At 37.8% G+C, this 25,374-nt stretch overlaps 1 protein-coding gene across 10 annotated transcripts in view; it reads left to right on the forward strand.

Moving 5' to 3' along the window:
* The window catches only part of BNC2 (basonuclin zinc finger protein 2), a 361,236-nt gene that overhangs the window by 242,717 nt on the left and 93,145 nt on the right, over positions 1–25,374 (forward strand). For all 10 annotated transcript variants that reach the window (XM_083816002.1, XM_083816007.1, XM_083816004.1 and 7 more), the window contains one exon: positions 3,062–3,297. In XM_083816002.1, coding sequence (XP_083672128.1) covers positions 3,062–3,297 — 236 coding nt within the window. The remainder of the gene's footprint in view (positions 1–3,061; positions 3,298–25,374) is intronic.

Here is a 25,374-nt window from a genome sequence, read left to right on the forward strand (position 1 = left end):
AATCAGGCTGTTGAAAGGTAGCTGCCTCAATTGAAGCACCTAGCTGAACTCATCATAGTAATTTTCTGCAAAAATTGTACAGGTTATGAGCAAAAAGTCACAAACATGGTAAGACTTTTCTGGGTGAAGTTTTGAGCCCACTGAAAACTTAAGTATGAGTAATACCTCATGCTGCACCCAGAAGGGACTTACAATGAACAGTTCATGATGTTCAGTCAGTGATATCTTCTTAATAAGGACACGTCTTTTTATGTATTTTTTCAGGTATAATAAAGCTCATTCTTATATATAGCATGTTTCATCTTGAAGTCTCCTAAGCACTTATGAAATCATACACTGCTGCAGATAATTTTGAATGTACTCACCTATGAAACACAGCACTGATCATTAGCATATAGAAATCGAACCAATAGTTTAGGACAGGAAGTCATGAGGAATGCCTTATCTACATTAAATTAGATGGTCAATTCAGTACAACAGAATGCAACTGTCTAGTCTGAGATTTGACAAGAAGGCTAAAGATAGTACTCTTTTCCTATCAGAAAGAGTAATGAATTTAGGTCCTTTATTTTTATCTCTTACCTGAAAGAGCATGTGTCTAACAATAGAAAAGGCCTCTTGAATCTAACTAAAACACTGTCATTAGTTTAAAGATTCAGATTATACCAGAGAAGATATTAATTAGGAGTACTGTGGAAAGTAACCTCTATCTATCAACTCTTAGCAATTTCCTTTATATATATACATATATATATATAATTTTATTATTTATTATTTATTATATATTATTTATATATACATATATAAAGTTCTATATTACAGATTATTCAAATTAAAGTTTAAAATTGCATTCTCTTGACATCTGCAAGGGGTTTCAATAATCATTGATCCATAAGAACTTCTAATTTCTCTACACATTAAACTATTTTTTTTTTGTCTGTTGTATGAAGACTGTCTTTATTTTGCAAACATTCTGGGACATGCCCATGCAAAAATATATGCTTTGTTGTGTTGTAAATTATACACTTCAGTGCATATTCTGACTTGTACTTTAAAAGAATAGAATGTACTTCTTTTATTTGTTTATTATGTAATTTGGAGAAGAAAGCCACAAATCAAAACTGGACATCATTTCACTGTCACTTGGAATATTAATCCAGCACAGGACTAATGCTTATTTTTTTGCGTGTGTGTGTACATCTTTTGAGAAGCAGAAGATGTTAGATAATATTGCTTGAAAACAGATGTTTTAGATAAATTCAATAGTACAGGACATCCTGTAAAAATTTCTGTTTGTTGTTCAACCGGTGTGCTTAGTCACTTAGATGGACTTTTTCTATTGTTTCTTTTTTCTTTTCTATTCCATCTATTCCATCTATTCCATCATTTTTCTATTCCATCTTTTTAAGCTATTATTCTTAGAGTGGTCACATTACATGAAGTGGGTAATTGTCCATAGAGTTTTGTAACATCATTCTAGCTATTAATTTTATAATCCACTCAATAGTCTTTACATAAAGACATCTTGCCGTTGCTCTGACATGGGCCAAATTAAAATAGCCATCTTAGAAATGTTAAGCAAGTCAGTTTTCCTCTTCTGGCGAAAGAACTTGCTTTTCCTCACTGTAGGCATAGGGTTTTCTGTTAAGTAAAAAGAAACAATCACCCCAGTACCTACACATACACATCCTCACAAATACACCTCAATCTACACAGTAACAAAATTAACTTTCTAGTTGTTTTTTTCTGAATACTTTGAAGACACATCTGTTACAGTAGTAGCAAAATAACCATGTTACAAAAACTAGCATACAAACAAGAAAAAAAAAAAAAGCTGTAGAAAAGTATTTGACCTGTTTATACTTCAATCAAATCCTATTCATCAGAACTCGTAAATAAATCTGTCCCACATCATGAAGCCTATATAGCTGAAGTGCTTTGGAAGAAGAGCTATTAGAAGAAAAATCCCACCCTTCACATTCTGCAGTATAAATGTCCTGTGGAGAGACATAGGGCTGCAGTCCCTAGGCTTGCCAATTCCTTATCTTTTTTGAATTTTAAATTAATATTTAAAGCTAGTTATTCAAAGTTGACTTAACCACTAGAATAGGAAAGATCAGACAAATCAGTTGTAAGAAATAAAGTATGAGGAAACCAGAACTCTTTGACAAAGTATTCCTTGGAGTAAATGTGTTGAATGAAGCCAGCGAGTAAATGATAAGGGCCTTTGCGCTTTGGATGTAAGAAAGCAATTTATCAGGAGTACATGAACTCTCCAGCGACCATAAGCCAAGAAAAAACCAAAGTACAGGAGAAGTCCCTATAAGATTATTTTAAATGCTCAGAAAGTTTCATTTTAAAAAAGCAGTCAGAAGCTTAGGTGCTGCAACATGCTCCATAAAATGGAAAAGGAAATTAAATATAAACATTGATACAAAATGTGGTGTGTGATGTCATATACAATTCCATACCTTTTAACTTTATAAGGGGATAAAAGTTGCCTGCATCCTGCAGACTTCCCCTCCTCTCATCTTTAAATTATTTGTGTTGTGAATAATATGAAATTCACACTAAAGAATAAAACAAACCAAAGCGTACTACTTAGTTGCCGGTTTAAGTAGCAGTGAATTCATTATAGACTGCATGGTAACTTATAGGGCTGATTTTTAACATGTTTAAAAGGCTGTGGTTCAGGGTGTATCTGTTTTCATTTGTACTATACAAGGTAAGTCTCAAATCTTTAACAGTCCCTGTCAGTTCTGTGTAACTTCAGTCTTAGCCTTCAGCTGATCATTAATTTTCTGTAATTTCTTTTGAAGTTACAAGTATTATGGTCTCTTGGGCTCAACTAAGAATGCTTCTGCTCTATGAATTGAAGTTAATTATGACCCTTGGAAAAAGAAACTGTTTTAGAGTGCATCAGCAGTAAAGAATCATCCAGGTGTTACTTCTGTTGAAAATAAGTGCATCTGCCAAATTTGATGTGTTTAGATAATTCTTTGGGATTGTTTTCTTTCCTTTCTGCTAGCTTTTCTCTTACATGTAATGCCTTTTCTTTCAGCTTTGGACAAGCTTAGTACTCAGCACCTCTACCACCCAACCCAAGTGGAGATTGTGCAGTCCAACGTTGTGTTCGACATCAGCAGCTTGATGCTGTACGGTACCCAGGCTGTGCCTGTGAGACTGAAGATACTACTTGATCGACTCTTCAGTGTACTGAAGCAAGAGGAGGTGTTACATATTCTACATGGCTTAGGCTGGACACTTCGAGACTATGTTCGAGGCTACATCCTTCAGGTAGGAAATAGAGCAAAACATGTTTACGAACACAATTAAGTGATATTTTTGGTACAGAACTATTTGACTGTGCACCCAAAGTAGAAAGATATTGAGATATTTAATGTGCTGTATTGAAGAATAACGATGGTGTTGGCAAAATAAAATATTCAATTTTTACATAAGCTGAAAAAATGCAGTCTCCTTAGTACTGTAGTATGCATTTGTACTTGCTTATGCATATTGTAGGAAATACCTCAAATACTGCAAATACTGAGGCTAGCTAACAGCAAGCCTGACTTGGTCATCTAAGGCAACTGGCATGTTTTCAAGGGCTACAGTTCAACTTAAGAAAGTGAGATCCTAATCAGCAGTTCTTTCAGCTTTTCTTTCCTTCTTTAGCATGATGCCAAATATGAGGTAGGTGAAATGGGGATGGTGATCATGGTTTTGTTGGCAGGTATCCTTATAATGTAAGGTATCAACAAGAAAGTCCTGTTTATATGGCCATTTTTAAATGGTAGCTTTATTAAATAAAGTTTTACAGATGGGCTGGTTGAAGTAAGGTAAGCAAACAAAACTCCAAATAAGTAAACAAAAGATGGCCAAGCTTGCTTTAAGAATATGGCCAGGAATACATATAGTTGCTTATCTGAAAAATAACATTATCTGTTGTGATCATAAGTGAATTATTACATTTCACAAGACTGTTTCTGATTGAGAATCCAATACTAAATATTTCTGAGTACTCTTAATTGCTACTGACTTTGTGGGAGCTCTGCATCTTCTAGAAGTCATCCAGTTGTTGAAGCAGGCATGTCTGAAATCTTTAAAAATTCTACTGATTTATGTCTTTACTTTATTAAACAATGATAGTTTGCATGACATTATACAGAAAATATGGGAATCTTTATTCCATCGCTGAGGAATTCTGACTGTATTTTTTAATTCCTCTTCAATTTTCTTTCCTTTGTGTGAAAGAAGTAAATTAGCTTTACCTCATTATGTGGAAACATTCATATTCCTTGGTCTGGAATATTTTCTTAAATGTTCTATAGTCATTTTTTTCAGAAAAGTGTTTTGAATTGTAGAACATTCCTAGAGAAGAGCAATAGAAAGGCCGCTATTATGGTAGTGAGATCCTGTTATTCTTATTAAGATATATACAAACATTGATTTCTTTAAGTGTTTTAAGAATCTCTCAGGCATCAGCATCTATTTTGCAAAGGCTAAATGTTATACATTTATATACTACATATAAAACATTTTTTTCTTTCTGTTTCTGGAATAGAACTTATACATAAGTATATATACATGATATTTGTACAGGTATAAATAGATAACTATAGGTGGTTGTACAATATATATGCATGGATATGTATACATGGATATTAGATATAATGTATAATTTTTATACATATGTGATAGATATGTATAGAAATAAGTATTCTTATTGGACTATGTGCATATTGCATCATGTTTTAGATTCCTGGATTCTGAATGCTGCTGACCAAGAGGGGTGAAATGATTTGCAAAGGAATCCATGTGTGGGGGGAAAAAAAAAAAAGAAAAAAAGAAAAAAGCATCATTTCCGAGACATAATATTAGAAAACTGCTGTTTAGTAAGTGCAGCAAGTGATTAGGCATAACATATTACAAGTGCAGAATTTAGCATGTCTTATAGACAAGACTGACATCAGTAGTTTTCTTGCTTTAAAGATTATCGAATCGGTCCTATATTGATATTTTTTTTAATTATCTGTTTGAATAATCTTAATACATGCAAGAATGGCTGGTAATATAATTACAGAGAGGTTTATACAGTCAGATTGTGACCTATGCATCTGAGCAGTGTAAAAGTCTATAATACGCCATTAGGCCAGAGTTCAGTTTATCTGGCTAAAACTCACTGTAGCCCTGAAGGCATGAATTTTACCATCACAACATTCAACAGCAATGAATTGAATATTATGTCAGTAAAAGAAGAACAATTATCAATGGAAGTTAAAGTCAGCTGTTAGTCTTACCACATATTGACTTGGTTAGTGCCTTGCTGTGGATTGTGTTATTTGGCAAATGAAGACCTCCTATACCTCCTGTCTAATTTCACAGAATCACAGAAGTGGTTGAGGTTGGAGGTTATCTAGTCCACCCCAATCAAGCAGGAATACCTAGAGCTTCTTGCCCAAGACCATGTCCAGGCTGCTTTTGAAGATCTCCAGGGATGGAGACTCCACAACTTCTCTGGGCAAAAAAGCATTTTGTTTGCAATAAAGCTAGGAAGCTCAGCATTTGGTGAAGAAAGGGAAACTACTCAGTAAAGCATGCAGTAAAAGGAATCTCAGGAAAATAACCAAACATCTGATAAGAGAGAATGCTGCTTTAGAAAGTAACTCTGTTGAAATATCTGATAAAACAGAGAAGAGCAGCATGCAGGGAAATTAGGAAGGAAATGGGTGGTATCACTCTCAGAGTACACACTTATGAAAACTACAGGTAATGTCTCCTTCAAGAAAAAGGTGTTCTATGAGGCTCATCATTATAAAACTGGAACACTTCACAGAATTTTTAGGAGGTTTTCAAATTCAGCTTTTACACACACACATACAAAGAAAGTTTCCAAAGAAATTGTATTAGCCTCCTATGAGAGAGCCGAAAGCTTCAAATAGCAAAATAAATAATCTTAGGTTAGATATACCCACTGAAAAATCAATTATTTTAGTATTGCCAGACATTTTTTTCTGTCCAAGAACCATAATGAAACCTTTCTTCCCACCAGAAAAGATATCTGCTCTCAGTAACTTTTGAGAAAACCTCACAGTTTGCTCCACTCTAGAAAATTCAGAGAAACAAAAGAAAACCAATGCCTCTCTAATTGTGTATTAGCACTGGAAGGTGGGTGGGATTATTTGCAACACCCTCATTTTGAGTAATAATGTTTCTAAATAGAAAACTAAAAAGCAGTTTGGGCAGCAAAAAATTGAGTATTTATCGCTTCATTCAGTGAATTCATTAATGGACTGCAGGAAGTGAAGAAACCCAGAAGCCAGCAGAAGTAATATGATACACTGCCTTTCACATTTGGACAGTCACAATCTTGCCAGTAATGGCTGAAAGGCATTAAGACCTGGCAAATTTTCTCTGGATTGTGTGCCGTAAACCTAATTTCTGGTGAACAAGTACCTATCTCTGAAATGTCAGTGAGTGACAATTTGGTCAGCAGACTTGTCAGATAAGTCACAGGATTAATATTTTGGTGGATGAAAAATTGTCTCACTTGTAGAAGTGGTCCCCCTGGAAAACAAGCTTCACGGGGAATCTTTCTGGACTGTGTCTGCTCTCTGGGCTTGTAGACCACTTCAGTTTCTACTCTTGTTTATCCATTACCTATATTGAGGAAGGAAGCTGCTATATTCATTGTGGACCTATTACTGAGCCTGTAGGTTTTCTCTCTGGGAACAGCCAACACAACAACTGTCTTTACATGACAGAAAATTATTCTATCAACAACAGTAGCTGCTTTGGGTCAGATTCAGCACCTGCTACTCAAAGAGATGTGATTAGTAACTCTATTGATTTCAGTGAGGTTACTTTTGCTGTAAAGAGCAGCTCAACTGTGAGCAAGTCTCCAGCTCTGGTTTGGTTCCAGCTGAGCTGAGTGAAGATATAACTCTGCCAGCTGTTTTCCTCTGCTCCCCCACTGGGGAATACACACCCACCCACACACACACCCCACCCCCACACACACCCCCCACCCCCACACACACCCCCACACACCCCCCATTTGCTAATGTAACTGCATATGTAATCACTCCTTAGCCTAAACAAGGCAGGTTAGAAAAAGCCTTCTGCTAAGCATGTGCAAGTAAATCTGGTTATTCTGAGCCGTAAGGACTAGAGAACAATTGTGCCACTAGCAATGAACAGCTGGGGCATTCAGCTTTTACACCAATCTAGCTGCAGACAACAGGACATGTGACCACTACTTAGAGGCCAAAAACCAACTCTTTGGAAATATTGATTCAATGTTTTATTTTAAGTAACAACTCAACACTTTTTCAAGTGTTACATGATCAAAATAGTTGTATTGCCGTATTGTGAAGGAGGAAAACAAATATTATCTTTGCAGTACAAATAAGGAAGCAGAGGTACAGAATATTTAAGTGGCCAGTTTGATGCAGAAAATTCTCACTCTTACTGTCATCCCCTTGAAAAAAGTAGATTGTAGATAGTAGCTCACAGGCATTATCTTTGTTTCCAGACTTTCTGGTGCTGCTCACTGCCATGAGAAATTAAAAAAAATCCTTCTCTCCTCCCCCCAAATTAAAACACGCACACACAAAGAAAGAAAAAAAGAGAGAGAGACAAAGAGAAAGAGAAAGAAGGAGAAGGAGAAGGAGAAGGAGAAGGAGAAGGAGAAGGAGAAGGAGAAGGAGAAGGAGAAGGAGAAGGAGAAGGAGAAGGAGAAGGAGAAGGAGAAGGAGAAGGAGAAGGAGAAGGAGAAGGAGAAGGAGAAGGAGAGAGAGAGAGAGAAAGAGAGAGAGAGAGAGAACGAGAGAACGAGAGAGAGAGAGAGAGAAAGAAAGAAAGAAAGAAAGGAAGGAAGGAAGGAAGGAAGGAAGGAAAGAAGGAGGGAAGGAAGGAAGGAAGGAAGGAAGGAAGGAAGGAAGGGAGGGAGGGAGGGAGGAAGGAAGGAAGGAAGGAAGGAAGGAAGGAAGGAAGGAAGGAAGAAAGGAAGGGAGAAAGAGAAAGAAAGAAAACAGCTGGAAACTTACAGGTATGGTATTGGCCCAAAAGGTGATTCACCTTAAAAAGTCTGTTTGCTGGACAGTGCATGGAGAAATCCTAATCGTAGCTGAAGGTCGTCTCAATGGCAACATTGATGCTGAAAACTGATGAATTTTGAAGTGATTAAACATCACTTTCTGCTTCGAGGAGACTAGAAATGGGAATATGATGCTTTACTTGCCTCTGTGGCTTCACCACCAAGTCTGGTAATTTTAAAAACAAACAAAAACAAAAATACTGAAATTAATGACATACTCTGCCACTGCTGACTTAGGCTTGCCCACACATCATCAGCACAATCACTACTTTAAGAATTTAGTTAACTCTTCACATGACAGCCAAAATGGAGTGTGGTTTATCCTCCCATTGGTGATTTGGCTGTGCAGGGCTAAAACAACTGTTGAGCAAGAACAAGTCACTGAAGTCAGCTGACAAGAGTAAACTCTCAGAAGGAAAAAATAGCCTTTTTTTTTTTTCAAAGCACAGTATCCAATTAAATAATACAAACTCTTGCAAACTGTGAAATACATAGTGCAGCTTAGATACTTCAGTTTGGGGATTTTTGAAGAAATGTTGATTATATGCATAGTCAAATTACATGCTCCCATAAATTGGTGTTACATTTTAATTACAATTTCTCTGACTGTTGTAAAATGTAGTTTCTGGTGGAGGAGTGGATAGTTTTCATTTACTCTTCTATTTTATCCAGAGTAGATAATTCATGCACCCCCTTCTAACACCCATGTTAGGTCAAGAGATCTGGGGAGAGACCAAAGAATACATCTTTAATAATACTGTTCTCCGTTTCTTTTGTTCTTTCTCTGAGTAATCCCCTAGCACATCCTCCTTCTACGCAAGTGAGATATTAACCACATGCACAGGTGAAAATAGTTTTACTGTTCTTACAATTAAATATTGCCCACTATTGGCTTGTCTGCAGAGGATTTCAGAAAAGTATGGGTTCTGTTGATAACTGGCCTCTTTTTAAGACTTTGTCTTAGCCTTCTTGTCTGTACTCATTTGTCTGCCTTTAAGATAGAATCACAGAATCATTAAGGTTGGAAAAGACCTTGAAGATCACCTGGTCCAACCATCACCCTACTACCAACGTCACCCACTAAAACATGTCCCTAGGCACCAAGTCCAACCTTTCCTTGAACTCCCCAAGGGACAGTGACTCCGCCATTTTACTGGGCAATCCGTCCCAATGCCTGACTACTCTTTCTGAGAAGAAATTTCTCCAAATTTCCAAACTAAGCCTCCCCTGGCGCAACTTGAGGTCATTCCCTCTAGTCCTATCACCAGTTATCTGTGAGAAGAGGCTGACCCCCAGCTCCCCATATCTTCCTTCCAAGTACCTACAAGTACTTGTAGAGAGCCATAAGGTCTCCCCTGAGCCTCCTCTTCTTCAGAATAGATGTCTGAAGTTTTGCTACAGAGCCCTCATGCAAGGGCTATTTAATTAAACAGCTTGTCAAATAGCCTCTGTTGCTTAAGCTTAAGGAATATTAGAAAAGAAAAGAAAACAAACAGCATATCTGAGGTATCAGCTTTCAAAGGTGGTGTCAGGTCACTGTAGAGATGATATCATACTTTCAGTTCAATGTAGACTACTATCTGTAATCACAAGTCATGTGAAATTTCTGTCAGGCGTTTTTTCCCAGGAGCCATCAGCTGATTTACTGCTTTTTTCTTTCACAACAAGAACACCTATAAATTGGTTGTAGGCTACATTATATGTGATAGAGAAAATAAAGAAAAAATGACAATAAAATTATGATATAGGTGAAAAAATAATGTTTACCCTTGCCACCCAGCAAAGGTTTGATGACAATTATGCACCATTAATATAATAAAAATGGCTTTAGTATCTTTGCAGAAGACACCAAGTTGGGTGCGTGTGTCAATCTGCTCGAGGGAAGGAAGGCTCTGCAGGAGGATCTGGATAAGCTGGACTTATGGGCTGAGGTCAACTGTATGAAGTTCAACAAGGCCAGGTGCTGGGTCCTACACTTGGGGCACAACAACCCCAAGCAGCGCTACAGGCTAGGAGATGAGTGGTTAGAAAGCTGCCTGGCCGAGAAGGACCTGGGAGTATTGGTTGATAGTCAGATGAATATGAGCCAGTAGTGTGCTCAGGTGGCCAAGAAGGCCAACAGCATCCTGTCTTGTATAAGAAGCAGTGTGGCCAGGAGGTCTAGGAAGGTGATTGTCCCCCTGTACTCAGCTCTGGTGAGGCCGCACCTCGAGTACTGTGTTTAGTTTTGGGCCCCTCACTACAAGAAGGACATGGAGGTGCTCGAGAGAGTCCAGAGAAGGGCAACGAAGCTGGTGAGGAGTCTGGAGAACAAGTCTTACGAGGAGCGGCTGAGGGAGCTGGGGTTGTTTAGCCTGGAGAAGAGGAGGCTCAGGGGAGACCTTATCGCACTCTACGGGTACCTTAAAGGAGGTTGTAGCAAGGTGGAGGTTGGTCTATTCTCCCATTTGCCTGGTGACAGGATGAGGGGGAATGGGCTGAAGTTGTGCCAGGGGAGGTTTAGGTTGGATGTTAGGAAGAACTTCTTTACTGAAAGGGTTGTTAGGCATTGGAATGGGCTGCCCAGGGAAGTGGTTGAGTCACCTTCCCTGGATGTCTTTAAAAGACATTTAGATATAGAGCTAAGTGATATGGTTTAGTGGAGGATTTGTTAGTGTTAGGGCTGAGGTTGGACTAGGTGATCTTGAAGGTCTCTTCCAACCTAGATGATTCTGTGATTCTGTGAAGGTTGTGCATTTGTTTAGTTGACATCTCTTTTCATTACTTATTGGTCTGTTTTTCAATCTCTTAATTAATACCTTGCATTTGTTTAGTTGTGACCACTGGAGAATTTTTAAGCATTTTAAGAAGCAGTTACTTACTTTGTCTTTCCATGTTTTTGTAAGTATTATGCCCCCCCCCCCTTTTTTTTTTTTTTGGATAGCAAAACCAATATTAGAAAGGCTAAGAAGTTTATTTGTTAAAGTCTATATTAAAATAAAAAGGAGAAAAAAAGTTGTTCACATGCAAGCTTGTATTTCCCATAACTGCCACCCACATATAACTACTTGATAATAAAGAGAATAAAGAGTCACCCTTGTTTTACAACTTTATTTGGTATTTTTTTCAGCTTTTTTAGATGAATTTTTATATTTTTTCCCATTGTCATTATTGGTAATGCTGACGTATGTTCTTTTGTTCCAACATAATTTTTCTGAGCAACCAAGGCTCAAAGTTAGTTTACATTTATCCAATCTCTCAGTACTGATAGGATTTAAACCTGGGTCTCTTTAGTATGTGTCCTGTACATTTCTTGTTCTTTGTGCCCATATGTTTCATCCTCCCTCTCTTTCCACTCCAACTTCTGCTATTTTTTCCTCCCATTCCCCCCTGCTTGCCTTTTTTTTTTCCTTATCTTCCCTCCTTCAGTCTCACCTCAGTTTCACAAAGAGATGAAAAGGATCTGTTAGATGATGTGTCCTTCTCCTGAGTTTTCCATTCCTCTCACAGCATCACTGCATGCTAATATTTGCGGCTGTGATCATCTGGAAGAGTTTCTCCTCTCCCATGTGAGTTAGTTTAGCATGACTCCCCTACACTTCTGTGAAACAGATTCTCTGCTGTGCTCCTTGCTCTTTTGTATTCATCTCAGTTGTACTAAGCCAGGAGTGACTATCCTATCTCTACTCTAAATCGGGAAGAAAAAAAGCTCAGATAAACCTTTAAGGGCTGAAGAGGGAGATAGGAGCCAGAGCACTGGAATTGCTGCACCACAGGGAAGCATTGTTGTATACAAGCAAAGCAGTGTCACTTTTTCTACAGTTTGAAGTGCTTTCAGATTTACTCTGTATATGCACTAACTTGCCTAACATCTCCCTGCTGCTTTTGATTACTTACCTCTAATAGTAACACTACCAATCACTCTAGTGCTACATGACTCTATTTATTGTGACTGTTAGCACTTGAACTGGGAAAGAACAAAAGTAAAGGCCAAAGAGTTTAATGGCTGTTTTGAATGCCACCAGGACAAGTTACATCACAACAGATGTCTCAGTAACATGCAAAGATCATTTGGATTTCCAAAATATGTGTGGCTGGAGAGCTGTGTTATTGCTGCTCTGTATCTTGCATCTTGCACGGGTAATGAAGCAGAGGGCTCTATAACCCCTGGTGATCAACAGCAGTGTACACAATGCTAGTTCTTAATGACAACTATGAAATAGTCAGCCTTTATAACCATAGTGCTTCACATGGCTCAGAAACGCATGGTCTTTTTAATAGCAAGCATTTCTGGCTACGAAGACCAGAGAGGGAGAGAGAGATAGAGAGAGAGAGAGGGAGAAATTGACTTTTGTATAGCTGTGTTTCTCCTACCTGTAATGCTTACTGTTTACTGTACTGGGCTGAGAAGGAGTGATCCCACTCCTCTGACGTAGTTTTACACAGCTGGGCACAGCTACTTGGATGCAGCATGTGGAAATGGCTGTTTCTGAAAGTCTGTCAGGCATATGCCAGGACCATGTGTGCTTTCTTTTCAAAATGGAGCTGAAAAGCTCTTCACCTGCCAAGGCTTGAGTTCATGGTCCTGTGTTTCTCTTCTGATAGTTGATGAAAAAATACCTAAAGCAGAGTGGGGATGGAGGAGGTGGGAGGAATAGTTCACTCCCTGGGCTGTTTTAGGTGTGAGTGATGCCATCAAGCGTCACAGGAGAAACAGAGCCCTGAACTTGGGTCTTGGCAGGTAAGCCAAGGAGGAAACTATTTCCAGCTTTCTTACTTCAGAGTGTGTTTGAATTTGTGTTAACTGTTTATGATCACAGAAGGTTTTCAGTGAAATACATGTTTATGTATATACACTTAGCTAAATGCTATATGTTTATTTTTGGTAGTAATAGATCGTGTGTATGCATGTGTATGTGTTTGTGCGTATGTGACAAAAGTCTCTGTTTTTTCGTAATGATTCACTGTGGGTGAGGGGCTTTTCCTCACAGGCTGGAGAATCACTTTTCTTGCAGTCAATGCCATGTTGAATCTTTCCTCAGAACATATCCTGCACTATATCAAAGAAATATAATCATGAAGTTAAGGACAGGATTTTGGGGTTACTGTCCATCTCAATTTTCTTGTAATCAACGCAGTGAAATGTTATAAAATAAAGAATACAAAAGGATACGAAGCTGTTGATTGAAGGGAAATATGTGTGTGTGTTGGAAGGTTGGGTGGAGGGAGAGAAGGAGGGAGGGAGGGAGGGAGTTGGGCCAGGAATCCAAGTAATCAATATCATTCTTACAAAATACAGCTCAAAAATTAGAACTTCCAGGTTTTTTAGTCTGTCCTGTCCACCGAGGATCTTGGGTTGAATTCAAATCATGGTTCTGGAGATGATAAGGTCATGATATTACACATTCGGTTACGCATCAGCAGAGATTAACTCAGTTAGAAAGTACAGAGTCCAGACCGTGACACTTTAATGGATTTAAGACTTTTCCCAGTTCAGACACCTCTTGGTCGAAGTTTAGGGGTGGTTTTGATTGTCTGTGTGTCAGCACTGGCTTCAGGCAGTCATGAAATTTAGGTCCACAGACACTTAGGAATCAGGGAGGGCCTCAGAGAATCAAACTTGTCATCTGTCCAGCATCAATTGATTTACTGCTTTTCTTGAAGTCCAAGGGATCTCGAGGGGACTTTTTCCTTTGCAGCACTGATCTTTCCATGAGGTGCTAGTGCCTGTCCTGAGCAATAACATGGAATAACAGTGAAGTGTGAGCGACTCTTATTAGGAGTGGTAAATGTCGTTAGCACTTACTGTTGCCTTCTAGGCAGTAAGAGCACAGACAGACTTATCCATGTACAGACTTATCCTTTTACTTATCCATGTACATTTTGAATCTAATGAAGATGAACTCTTATATTTTAATTAAGAAATTTACTTTTCTTTCCTGTGCTGAAAAATATTCCATGATTTGGTTGTCATTTCGTACCATGTCCTAGAATTCTGAATACTTAACTCAAAGGCAGGAAACATAGTATTCTACTGGCTCTAATATATTAACTTGCTGCACGAGTCCTTTGTGCTTCAGCTTGATTTCTGTCCTCCCCCACGGCTTTTACAAAATGTTCTAATCATCCCAATTAATACTTAGATGTTGTTAATTAATGTTTATGAAGTGCTTTGAGATCCTCTAATGAAATAGAATGTGTAATTAGTATTGTTCTTTAGTCAAATTCTAAAATATCACCACCACTGGACAGTAGTTTTGGTAAATAGTATTTTAAATAGTCTTTTTAGCAAATGTAAGAGGAAGAATTTGTTTCATATTTTTCCTTTTATAGTAGGGGAAAAATATGTCTGCTTATATCCAGTCTTGCTTAAAATCCATGATGAATCTTGCATCGGCTTTAGAAGGTCAGAGTTGGACCCTGAAGTCTTACATTCCTTCTTCTAGAAAGTGTGTAGAAATATGTCTGTCATCCTGCAGAGCAGGAAATGACTTGCAGAATGGGTAGAATTTTAAGACTGCTGTCCCTGTGTATGTCGGCTTGCTGAGTTTTTAAGAGTAGCTGTATAGCTTGCCCAGTGATGTGGATCTGGTAATAGAGTTAACATCATTACATTTTTATCTGTGAAGTCTGGATACTGGATGTCTTTAACTCATGTCCAAATTGACACATGGTGCTGACAAACTGGGATAAAGGAAATCAACCTGTTCATCAGGTTGCTTGCAACTTGGCTTATATTGCACCAGGTTTCTCATTACTAAATAAATAAATCAATTGATGGATTTCAGAATATATGGAAATAGCTAGGACAATGCCTGTTCTGCTTTCTCTGTTCAGCTAGCTAAGTAAATACTTGAGTGAATCCTTGGTGCATAATGGCTTCAGAAAATGATAGTCACCATAGAAGGTAAGCACATTTTCAATAAGTATCAGTATAGTATTACTAACCTCAAACATCTTGAGTTTTTAAATTAAGATTCTAAAAACTGTGGGATTGATTTAATATATTAGACTTAATAAAATTTATTTTTCTATTTCTATTTCTATTTCTTTCTATTTTTCACTGGAGAATATTAGGTTCATGTTTCCAAGCTCCTTCTTCACTATTTTGAAACCTACAATAAAAAACAGTGAGAAAGGAACTCCTTTTGATAGAAAGAAAAATCAACACAAGAACTCTAGGAAACAGGCAATGTTGTGTAAGCAATACATCCTGCAATATCAAGCGTTTTTTAACAATAGTGCAAGAATTGGCTATTCTGCTGTAGTATGTTCCTGAATATTAAATAATATATTAAATAATTTTACTGGTACTAATTCAGTCACTTCTCATATGTAACCTGGTTTTCTCTTGATAGGACTGTTTCAAAGAATGCCACAGGATGGAAAACAGAGCTCCTCTCCCCAATTTTTAGGCTCAAATAGATGTGAGGTAGTGGATATATCACTTATGAGAGACCCATGATATCCATTTTCTGCCACAGCTACAAGCAGAGAGATGTTTCATCAGAGAAGGAGTGTGGGGTAGAATAAAGTATAAAAAATGATGAGGAATTAATAATGTTTGTAGCAGGTTGCTAACACAATTGTGCTTGTCATAAGGGTACTGGGAACCTGGGTGTTAAAGAATGTGAGAATGTTTTGGGACCAGCAGAGGTGGTGTGGTCAAGAGATACAGTGGTTCGTACTTGTGATGTGCATATTGTCTCTGTACTGGTCACTTCCAGCCTTCATTTGCAGGCTTGAGTAGCCTATGATCCTCAAGTCAAATACAGCTAGTAACTTCATTTTGTATGACACACTTAGGATGTCTCTTGGAAGAGTATTTCTCATAATGCCTACTTTTGTATATTTTCTGAGCCTGGTACTTAAAGTGTTTTGAGGTGAACAGCCCTGTAGCCTTGCACGTGTTTCAGTTTTCTAATCTTATTGCTGTGTTATAGTGCAGTATTATTGTATGTAGTACTAATAGTACTAATACTGTCCTATAATAATATTTAAATGGGGAGTTGTTTATTCTGATAGTTGGAATAGTTCAGCTGTATTGAAGAGTTAGCTCTTTCTTTGGGTTAATTCAACAATTCTTCTTGGGTGTGGAAACAATGTGGCACTTGAGCTTTAAACTTTTACTGGAGTCACAGAAATTAAAAACAACAACAACAGCAACAACAACGACAATAACAACACATTTGTTTTCAAGTTTTTATGTTTTTGGAGAGTAGTAAACTGTAGTATCAAAAAGATTAATGAATATATAGTACATTAGCATGGAACTGCTTGTTATATCAATGTAAAGATTTGTTTGGAGCAAGATAAATATGTCAATGCAATAGAAAGTTTTATGGGCTTTGAAGTACTTGTCAGAATTTAAATGTCAAACCAGTCTGAGGTGCTTCAGAGGTGCTTCAGAAGTGCTTCAAACTGCAAATCCAAGATGAAAGTATACATATACTTCCATGCCTGAATAATAACTTTACTAACATAGCATGCATTTCTAATATTAGTCACACCAGACGTCGGATATGTGTCTGTAAGGTTTCCCCCTGTTGCAACACTGCTTTACATCATAGTACTCTCAGACTATAAGTCCCTCACCAATGTACTCACATTCACCTCCACTGAGTGTTTACACTTAGTTCATACAAGACCATTGTGCTGCAATCTCAGCAGCCTTTGCACCATACAAAAGTATGCCAATGATGTATATAATAATTCTCAGTTTTTTTTTTCAAGAGACAGGAAGAAAGGTTCTGCAAAAGTATGAAGCCTCTACAAGTTTTGTGTATGTGGTCAGGTAGCGGAGACGGAAGCACTGGTAGCTCCTACACTGATGGAAAGACAGCACTTTCCACTTATGAGGCACCAAAGAAACTATACTGGAGAGAGAGGGAGACAATTCATAAAAATGTAGATCAGAGGAGTTCTAATCTTAATGGACACCAGAGGCACAAAGCAATAGGAAACCAGGCTTAATTTTTTAGTTCAAGAACTATTCAGTCACTGTCAGAAAATGAGTCCTGATTCAGCAAGGTGTATAAGCACCTACCCAACATTAAACATCTCGTATCCTTGACATCAATAGGGATCTATTCACATATTTAATGTTAAGCATATGCTTGTATATGTGTCTGAAATGGGGCCTCAATGAATGTATGTCAGCCGAGGTCACAAAGCAGTTCCCTTCCTGTAAGCATTGTCCTTTACTTGAAAAAGAATGAATAGTAGGTTGTGAGAACTCCATGATAAAGTATGTTTCATTTTAAAATTGCATCTTTTTTAAGATCTTTTCTTTATTGCTATTTGTTTTCATTGGAATAGACTCTGTGCACTATTTATTACATCTCCCAAAGCCAGGCCACAAGCCAGGGATCATTTGCACATTGGGATTCTCTAATGAAGCCAATTTTCATCATGAGATCCCCAAGTCAGTTTTGTCATGTCAGTGAAGACCACACACTCACTAAAGGAAGTTCTTTGTGCCAGGTTTCTGCTCTTTTTTTCTGTCCTGCTTCAAGATGGTGTTTTCTGGGGTAGGTGGGAAGAATAATCACTGAGCACTCATACCCATCTCATCCCCAGTGTCTGTGGACCAGGTATATGTGAGCTACTGCATCCCTGATGCCTTTCCCTACTAGTCTGCAGGCCATCCTGGCGTACAGCCCTGCTACCCAGGCTATACAGAGAGCCCAGACTTCACCTGGCATGCTGAATGAGCTGGTACATAATGGGTACAAATTACGAGATGAGTTTCTGTTCCCTTTGAAATGTGTGGATGTAATTTACCAAATAAATACCCTCTTTGAAAAAAGAGAAAAGGATTTGGAAAAGCGGTTCAAGTACTTGTTAATACATAATTGTCTGAGACAACGTGAAGAACGCAATATAGCTAAGAATCAAATACAGGGAAGGGAAGAGTCCTTAAATGTTATATTTTCAACAAACTTCCGCATGTTTAGAAACTAACCTTCTTTCCTAGTGTCCTGGCCTTTTGTTGCTATCAGCAGCTTGTTGTTTGTGTCAGTGAACAATTTATAATGAATCCATAAAAAAATGAATGATACTGCATTTTGTTTGGAGGAAAATGTGGGACTTTTTTAGTGGATGGACTCTCTGTGGGTGGTGTAAAGAATACAATGTTGGATGTATGTTTTGTGTTGTCCTTGGAGTATTAATTCTGACCTGGTTACATGGCAAATAATGTTGACCGTTATAAAATAAACAAACTCAAGGTTTGCACTGCACGCTTTATAATAATTTTATGCCTTTTCTGTTTGTTTGTTTTTGCTGAAAGGTAGCTGACTGATATATCTTTGAAGTTATTCTTTTTGTATACACAATTTTGTAAAATTAAATTTCAATTTTACCTTTTGTGCATATAGCAACAGGCACTGATGTCTCCATGCAAACTTGACTATCCAAATCTACACATCCAAATGCTTAGAACTATACCTAAACAAAGGTTGCGGAAATTGGCATTTCAGTTTTCATCTATTAATACAGGAAAGGAAATTGTTGTTTAGAGACAGAATCTGATATTTATTTTAGTAGTGCCTTTCTTAGGAAGCAGTGGAACCACTTGTGCAATAAGGCACTGCTTACCTGAAATGGAGATGTCAAAACCAGGCTCACCTTGTTCAGTTCAAATTTCATGTGTTTTAACATTTGAGCATAGTGACTTAACTTTTTACTAGTGACTTATTTTTTCTCTGCCTCTAGCCTGGCTCCTTTAGCATGTGTCTATTTAAACAAACAAACAAACAAAATTAAAAACAGTAACAAGGTATTTAATCAACAATATTTGGGGTATCAGTGTAGATACAGAATTTTCAGAAGGCTAATCTCACCTATATTCAGTTCCTGGTTCTGTCACTGTACCTTTGAAAGTGATTTCTTTGTTGTTTTATGCCTAACAGTTAAATTAGGTGAAAAGCAGTTTCCATAATGCATAGCATTTAATAAAAATACATTAATGGACTATTTGAAGATAAAATGTAACAGCCCCACTTAGCTTTGACTGTATTTTTAAGTATGGGTTCATGGCTTGAGAAGATAAAACACTGAGGAATCATACCAGTTGTCCATGAGAACCAGAATGAAACAGACAAGGAAAAATAATGTGATCTTGTGAAAAGCAGAAAGCAAGTTATGAGCATGCTTGGCTAATACTCCCCCCCCCCACCCTCCCCCAGTACACATGAACACACGTGCACACAGAGTTATTTGCCTTTTTCTGATGTTCACTTTGGAATGACTAAACTGAAGACTTTGGACCAAATCCTGCAAACAGCTATGGTAAAATTTATATCCTTATATTTTAAAGACTCTGAAGTTTTTTGAAGTGTGAACCATTTCTGGCTCACACATCCCATCTAGAGCATGTGAGAGCACAAGTCCCTATGGCAAAGAAATAAGAAGTGGCAGTATCCATAGGTATAAACTGTTTCTTCCCTTCATCTTGGAAGAACCCAGCTGCTGCTGACTAGCCCTCTTTTCTATTTTATTTTTTTTTTGTATCTTAATTTGTATCTTAAGCATTTAGCTTGTTACCTTTTTGTTCTGGTCTTTCTCTTTTTCTTTCTCTTTTTCTTTTTCTTTTTCTTTCGCTTTCTCTTTCTCTTTTTCTTTCTCTTTTTCTTTTTCTTTTTCTTTTTCTTTTTCTTTTTCTTTTTCTTTTTCTTTTTCTTTTTCTTTTTCTTTTTCTTTTTCTTTTTCTTTTTCTTTTTCTTTTTCTTTTTCTTTTTCTTTTTCTTTTTCTTTTTCTTTTTCTTTTTCTTTCTTTTTCTTTTTCTTTTTCTTTTTCTTTTTCTTTTTCTTTTTCTTTTTCTTTTTCTTTTTCTTTTTCTTTTTCTTTTTCTTTTTCTTTTTCTTTTTTTCTTTTTCTTTTTCTTTTTCTTTTTCTTTTTCTTTTTCTTTTTCTTTCTTTTTCTTTTTCTTTTTCTTTTTCTTTTTCTTTTTCTTTTTCTTTTTCTTTTTCTTTTTCTTTTTCTTTTTCTTTTTCTTTTTCTTTTTCTTTTTCTTTTTCTTTTTCTTTTTCTTTTCTTTTTCTGTTTCTGTTTCTGTTTCTGTTTCTGTTTCTGTTTCTGTTTCTGTTTCTGTTTCTTGCATTAGCTGTTAGACACATTTCATTGGAGGTCAGAAATACCTCTTTCTGGTCAGACATCTAGTGCAGGGATTCCCAGCCTGTGCTTTATGGAAGCATCAAAGTAAGTGGAGCACCTGATTATTGTTTTGGCACCTGTCTGCTCTTGCTGGTATTTAACTGCTCTATTCTGTTAAAAGACCACCATATATATATATTTATATAAATTATTTTGTAGTTTTCATCTCCTATGTAAAAAGCCACTGTGGAGATATATCTTTCTAACAGGGTAGGAAAGGGCTCAGAAACAGTTTCTTTCAGGGTGATGTTCACATTATGAAAACATTTCTGAAATCCTGATTTATTTATTTATTTTCCTGCTTCCCTTAGAGTAGGACTGTGTGTGAGAAATAGATGTGAAAGATTTTTGTTCAGGCCACTTTTTTTATACTCAGAAGTACAGTGCTTCATTCCTTTGGGAAAAACTGAGTAACTGTATTATTGTAGGTATTGTAAGAATATTATATTATAAGCTTAACAATGTGGCTTTCAAACATGGGAGGGAATTGAAGATAGAAAGAAATCTCAACAATAGAAATGCATTATTTCTCATATCAAAAGAAAACTTCTTCAAAAACATTTCCTTTGCTTATTATATTTTTCCCCCCATTTATTCTTGTCAGTACAGGACACATTCAGCATCTGTTCTCTTGCAAACGCCCTCAGGAAAAATTAAAAAGCTGTTCTTGCAAATTCATTATTATTAAGAACCATAATTCACCTCATGGTTATCTCAGCCCTTCTCTAGCTCTTATCTGCACTCTGTGATGACATTGCCTTCTTGAGCAAGGCATCGTTCCAGTCTCGTCTCATCTCTTCCACCCTAATTTGTAGCGATGCGTTGTAGTTTGGTGACAGGCAGTTGTTCGTGCTTGAATAACCCAAGATTTGAATTCTACAGTTTGTGGCATCCATGTAATGCTTAGCAGTGGGTACAGCTGTTAACTATTCACTTATAAATAATCTTTTTCCCCTCTCAACCTGTCTCCCAGGTAGTGTACCTGTCACCATTAATAACTCATCGGTAGCTCCCCAGTGATTTGGCCCATCACTTGTCATTCACAGTGGAGTGCTGTTCTGGCCTGCTATTGAAGCTCACACAAGCTCCTTTAGCTATTCAGTCATCCCAGCAGCTGCGTTGTTTCATGCTCCTGACTTGCGGGAAATTGCGCTGATGGGTTCCACAGTTAGGTGCCTGAATTGTCCCCGTCATCTCTGACTGTGCACTGAGTCTTGTCTTTGGAAAGTATAATGTTGTCTGCTCCAGACAGTGAGAGATGTTACAATTTGCTTTAAGTCAACTCTCACCTGGCCACACTGATTTCACTGGATGTGTAACCCTGGAGTTTTTTAGGGTCAGCATACGTAACAATTATACGCACACATTTATTTAATACTAAATAGTTTGTCTTACTGTTTATTTTTACTGTGGTAGTCACCTCACTGCTGTACATACTCCAGAAATCAGAACAAAAAGGCAATTGAAACTCTGTATGAACCACATGTTTGGGAAGGGGAGGGAGATAAAAGTGACGTTGGTTGCCACCTTGTTATAAAAATTAACTCCACTACACATAACAGAATAATTGTCCCTTCTCTTTTAGAGGGATATATCTCCTTTCCTAAGGAACGCTGATTGGGGTATCTATTACTACCTGATCCTGTTGCTCAGTAGAAACTTACTGTAAGCATAGTGCATTGTGTGGACAAGAAATCAATCAGGGTCAAGGCAATAAAGAGGCAGGTCTCATGAAAAAGGTAGTGCTTTGAAGAGGCACTCTAAAGTGACGTGATACGTGGGTAGTTGCTATGTTAGCTTTGTAGCTGCTAGGTTAAGACAGTTTGTGCTTTACCTTTTTCATAAGTAGAAATTGTGGCAAAATAACTTTTTCCATTGAACAACTATATTTACATTAGTTGAGATGGTACTCTTGGGTTTGAACATGAAGCTTGAATTAATCACTAATGTAAAGTTTTTCAGGGGGTACTTCTAACGAATTAGTGAAAATCAGAACATAAGTTAGTGAAAATCAGAACTTTCTGCAGGAATGTATCATGTGGAGGGCATGCCTGAGGAGGGCACTACTGGGTGAAAATGCCTGTGCTGAGTTTGTTTGGATGATGAGTAAATAGCATCTCCAAGATGCAGAAATCCCATGTTAAAAGATGCAAAGATGAAACAGTCCCTCCAAACTTTGCAAAACTCTAAGTCACCGATCATATGGAGGTATGTCGTAAATGAATGAGCACTACTGATTCCTACCAAGAGTGTTACGCCATGCGTATTTAAAGCTTTTCATCTGGGCTACAAGGTAAGTAGCACTCTCCTATGAGGCTTGCTAAGTTAGCAAAAGTGTCCTGCCCAAAGTAACACTTCACTGACTTGAGCCAGCAGTTGAATATTTGACCCCTAATTCTGTGATAATGTGATACTAGTTACCCAGCTAACCACCTAGATTACTGACCTTATTGGGTAGGGTGCAAATCTCATTGAAGTCACTGGGAGAAATTCCACTGCAGGCTGAGAATCAGCATAAGTGTTAGGCACCGCTTCAGATTTTGTTTGAGGATGCAATGCAGACTGTGTTGAGGTGAGGCTGGCCCCATATGGAAGGGGAGCTTCACCCTGTGAAGGAACTGGCATGGGTCTTCCTTTTGGGCATCAGTGTACCAGACTGCTCCACTCTCATGGGGTTGCTGGTTGGAAGCTCTTCTTTTTGTTGAAATAAAAGCTTCTTCATCACAATTAATTATTAAGTGTTCCAGGGCTCTATTATATATTTATATGTTCTTGAGAGCTCTTCTCTTACATTTTCTCTCTCTGGCGTTATAATGTTGTTCTGATAGCTGTTCACTCACTTCATTGCTCTCTGTCAGTTTATGGTCCTCTCACCCAAACAAGAGGACTTTGTATTGCAGAGAGGATCACAAGAGACCAACAAAGGTTGAAGGCATTGTGAATTAGTACAAGACAACTCTATTTTTAATTCTAATAAAAGCAAGTTCTATATTGATTTGGGATAATTAGATTCCACTTTAACTTTTAGAATGCTTTTACCTTGCTGTGGAATAGCTATCCTGTGTGTTTCATGGATTTGACTGGGTACAGTATGCCCTGTTTATGGTTTCGGCTGTTTTCTTCAAGGACAAAGTTATTTGTCGGCAAATTTGTTATGTATTTTCTTTTCTGCTTTCCTCTCTGTCACACGTTTCTTTTTTCTTGCCCCTATGTTGGTGTGAATAGTTGCTTCTCAAGGAAATCTTTGCATGCATACACATGCATGCACACCTTGACTCATATCATCCCCTACCTCTTCAGCAGTTGTTCTCAGAAAGTACTCAGATTGCAATACTCAGGCAACAATGCATGCTGCTGGTTTGCTTTACTGCTCTCTCTTTATTTTGAAGAACTGACTTTATGTTGGACACAGTAGGGTTAAAAAAAGTTAGTGGTTTGGCACTTTCCAGCTGCTTCTCAGGAGAATATAAAGTGCCTGTGGATCAGGTCCAAACCAGTGGATGTTTAAGAGAAGGAGAAAAAAAGTTAGCTGAAGAGCAACATTCTTGTGTGACTTCGTTACCTTCTGTCGTGTTAAAAAAATTGTTTTGCTTTACAATTTTAAACACTCAAAAAAAGTTAGAAGCACCAAATGACCTCCAGGCCTGTTGGCTCTCCAGACTCAGTTTATCAAGTCTCCTCCGCCTTTTTCCCCGTAAAAATCCAGAGTGAAGTGTGAAAAGCATCAGAAAGTCATTTGTGCCAGTGCAGCCTTTTAGTCGCTTGCCAGCACCTTCATCTCTTCATATGTTTTTAGCTAAGGTCTAACATGGAACAAAAACCCGACAGCAATAGAGACCAGATGCCGGTATTTCTTCTCTGTCACTTGGCTGCTGAGCAGATGGAATTTATATCAATCGGGCATGCTAGGAGGAAGAGGCCGTGGCAGCCAACATGTGGAACTGGGGCTGAGTGACATTTTTGCTAATGTTTTGTCCTTGTAGAACATTATGCTTCCTCTTTGCTTATGAGCTGTGGTTTTCCTGACTCAGACGAGGTTCCAAGCCCAGCTGGAATGGTTGTCCCCCCACCGCCCCCCTTTTAAGGGAGTGCTGGGAGCGATGGAGGAGTAGTGGGGCCCTGCACAATGGAGCTCTTTATTAAAATACCTGACATCTGCATGCAATGCACCCAAATCATCTTAGCTGAGCATAGGAATTCATCGGGCATTACCAGTCACTTTTTGTCTGTTTTTCTATGCTTGTTTGATTTATATAATGAGTGGATGCCTCTGGCAAAAGAGTACTTTGAGCGTATTATTGGACAGCAACAATTTTCCAAAAAGTATTGTCATAGATGGTCTCAGAATAAGATTATTAAAAGACAAAAGTAAAAATAAAAAATCCCATACACAACACCCTTCCCCACCACCCCAAAGAAAATAAAAACAAACAAACAAACAAAAAAACATGGGCTTTTTCTTTCTGTTTTCAATCACCTCTTGGGGAAAACACACACACGCACAAAAAGCAAAACCTTGAGAAAGCTTCATGAAGCATAGACTACCTCAGTTCCCACTTGATGAGGCCATTCTGCAAACAGACATCTTCTACTACAGAAGCCTTAGAATGAATAAAGGCAAGGAAGTTTTGGAGTTGATATCAAGACTACCTACACATGAAAAGTAACCAGCAAGTTCCCAATGAGGCTGCCAAAATCAGCAGAGAAACAAAGCACTGGAGGTAGTTCATTTCAAAAGTAAGAGAAAAAAGCAAAAAGTTGTGAAGGGAGTGCCACAGTGGTGTGGTTTCTGCTGTAGTTCTGAAGCTGTTATTCATCCACGTGAACAGCAATGTGATTAGTAAACAGAGAGCTTGTTGTGAGTAAGGAGCTGCATCAATCTGACTTCAGCATCAGGAATGTATGCCTGTGCCCAAGTTAAATGATTTATAATCACTCGTGTAATTAATTTTAAATCAAGCTTAGCCTTACAGTATATGAAAGTAAAATAAATAAAAGGGCTAGAGCACTATAATTTGACAGAATTGGTTGCTGTCTTTAAAGGGGGATCAGGGCAGGAAAGATGAGTTTTTGGATCCCTGAAGACTTCTGTTTGACCTGCATGTCTCATCCTAAACTCTCCTGCCAGCCAGCCTC

Source organism: Anser anser (genome assembly GCF_964211835.1).
Source record: "Anser anser genome assembly, chromosome: Z".
Taxonomy (NCBI): Eukaryota; Metazoa; Chordata; class Aves; order Anseriformes; family Anatidae; genus Anser; species Anser anser.